At 34.8% G+C, this 1203-nt stretch overlaps 1 protein-coding gene across 1 annotated transcript in view; it reads left to right on the top strand.

Annotated features, from left to right (window-relative positions):
• The window catches only part of LOC105268831 (WD repeat, SAM and U-box domain-containing protein 1-like), an 11540-nt gene that overhangs the window by 4491 nt on the left and 5846 nt on the right, over positions 1 to 1203 (top strand). Inside the window, exons 4-6 of the mRNA XM_011308678.1 lie at positions 478 to 512; positions 564 to 776; positions 882 to 922. Coding sequence (XP_011306980.1) covers positions 478 to 512; positions 564 to 776; positions 882 to 922 — 289 coding nt within the window. The remainder of the gene's footprint in view (positions 1 to 477; positions 513 to 563; positions 777 to 881; positions 923 to 1203) is intronic.

Raw genomic sequence — 1203 nt, 5'->3', positions numbered from 1 at the left:
CGCATGTACTATCTATCGAACGTGATCTTTTGTTTAAATTCTATCTTGTTAGCATAAAATATATTAAAATTGAGAATCATATTTGTGTTGCGAGAGCCATTCCGATGGTTATAAAAAGATAATAAAAGAAAAGAGGAATAATAGCGGCAGGGGGATAAAAAATGATATTGATTTAAAGAAATCTGTGAAGTTTACAGAAAAATAATTAAAAACACACAGTTTATCAGCTACCATGATGGCGGAGAAGAATACATTTAACAGCCAATAACAATCTTGAATCGAAATGGTCTGTCGAATATTACCGATGATAAACCACGTATTTTTTATTGTTTTTTTGTAAACTTGGCAGATCTTTAAATCAATGTGTCACTTCACCCCCCTGCAACAATTTTCCCTCATTTTCTTTATTATTTTTTTATAAACATTTGAGTGGTTTCCGCAATACTATTTGTATTCCAGGTTTTCATATATTTTAAGGTAACTACATTAAATTCAAACTAGAAATGGCTAGTGTTAGTGATTTTCAATGCTATTTTCAATGCTAATTGCAACGATGTTTCAAGATTTCTGCAAAAATGGTTGCTGCTTTGGTGGAGCACAAGAGATACGTCGGCTGTTGTGCCTTTTCGAGAGATGGCTCATTACTTGCAAGTGGCTCTAATGATAAAAGTGTCATTATATGGGACCTCACGAAAAGTAATTTAACTATTGAATCGAACCTTATTAGATATGTCAATCCTATTCGACATTCATCTATTGACGGTGATACAACTTTCGTGAGTAGCAATTGGATTCCTTAGGATTTATGATAAAAAAACAGCACTGCCCCAGCCAAAGAGGATTAACTCTCAGTTCTGGGGGTTTGAGTGAAAAATTTTCAGGAGTCACTTAAATTTTTTGCCCCCATGCGACCCTTACCCAAGTCCAGTGAACCCTTAACCAAATCCATTACGATGCCGCTGGGGTCACTCAAACCCCCAGAACTGAGACTCTACTTTAGTCAATCCTCATTGACTGAGCCTCTACTTCAATCAATCCTCTTTGGCCCCAGCATTGTCAAATGGCGCCTTTTTTAAAAGTCTTTTTGATTTTACATAGTCACGATCAATTAAAAATGTTCTACATACTTTCCGCTATATTTACATTTTTGGGTTTCCCATTTTTTCTAAATCTTCAAAAATAATCACAACACTGTAGAAAAAA

This window comes from Fopius arisanus, unplaced genomic scaffold, assembly GCF_000806365.1.
Source record: "Fopius arisanus strain USDA-PBARC FA_bdor unplaced genomic scaffold, ASM80636v1 scaffold00061, whole genome shotgun sequence".
NCBI lineage: Eukaryota > Metazoa > Arthropoda > Insecta > Hymenoptera > Braconidae > Fopius > Fopius arisanus.
Note: the sequence above shows the minus strand (reverse complement) of the source record. Positions and strands in the feature narration are given on the sequence as shown.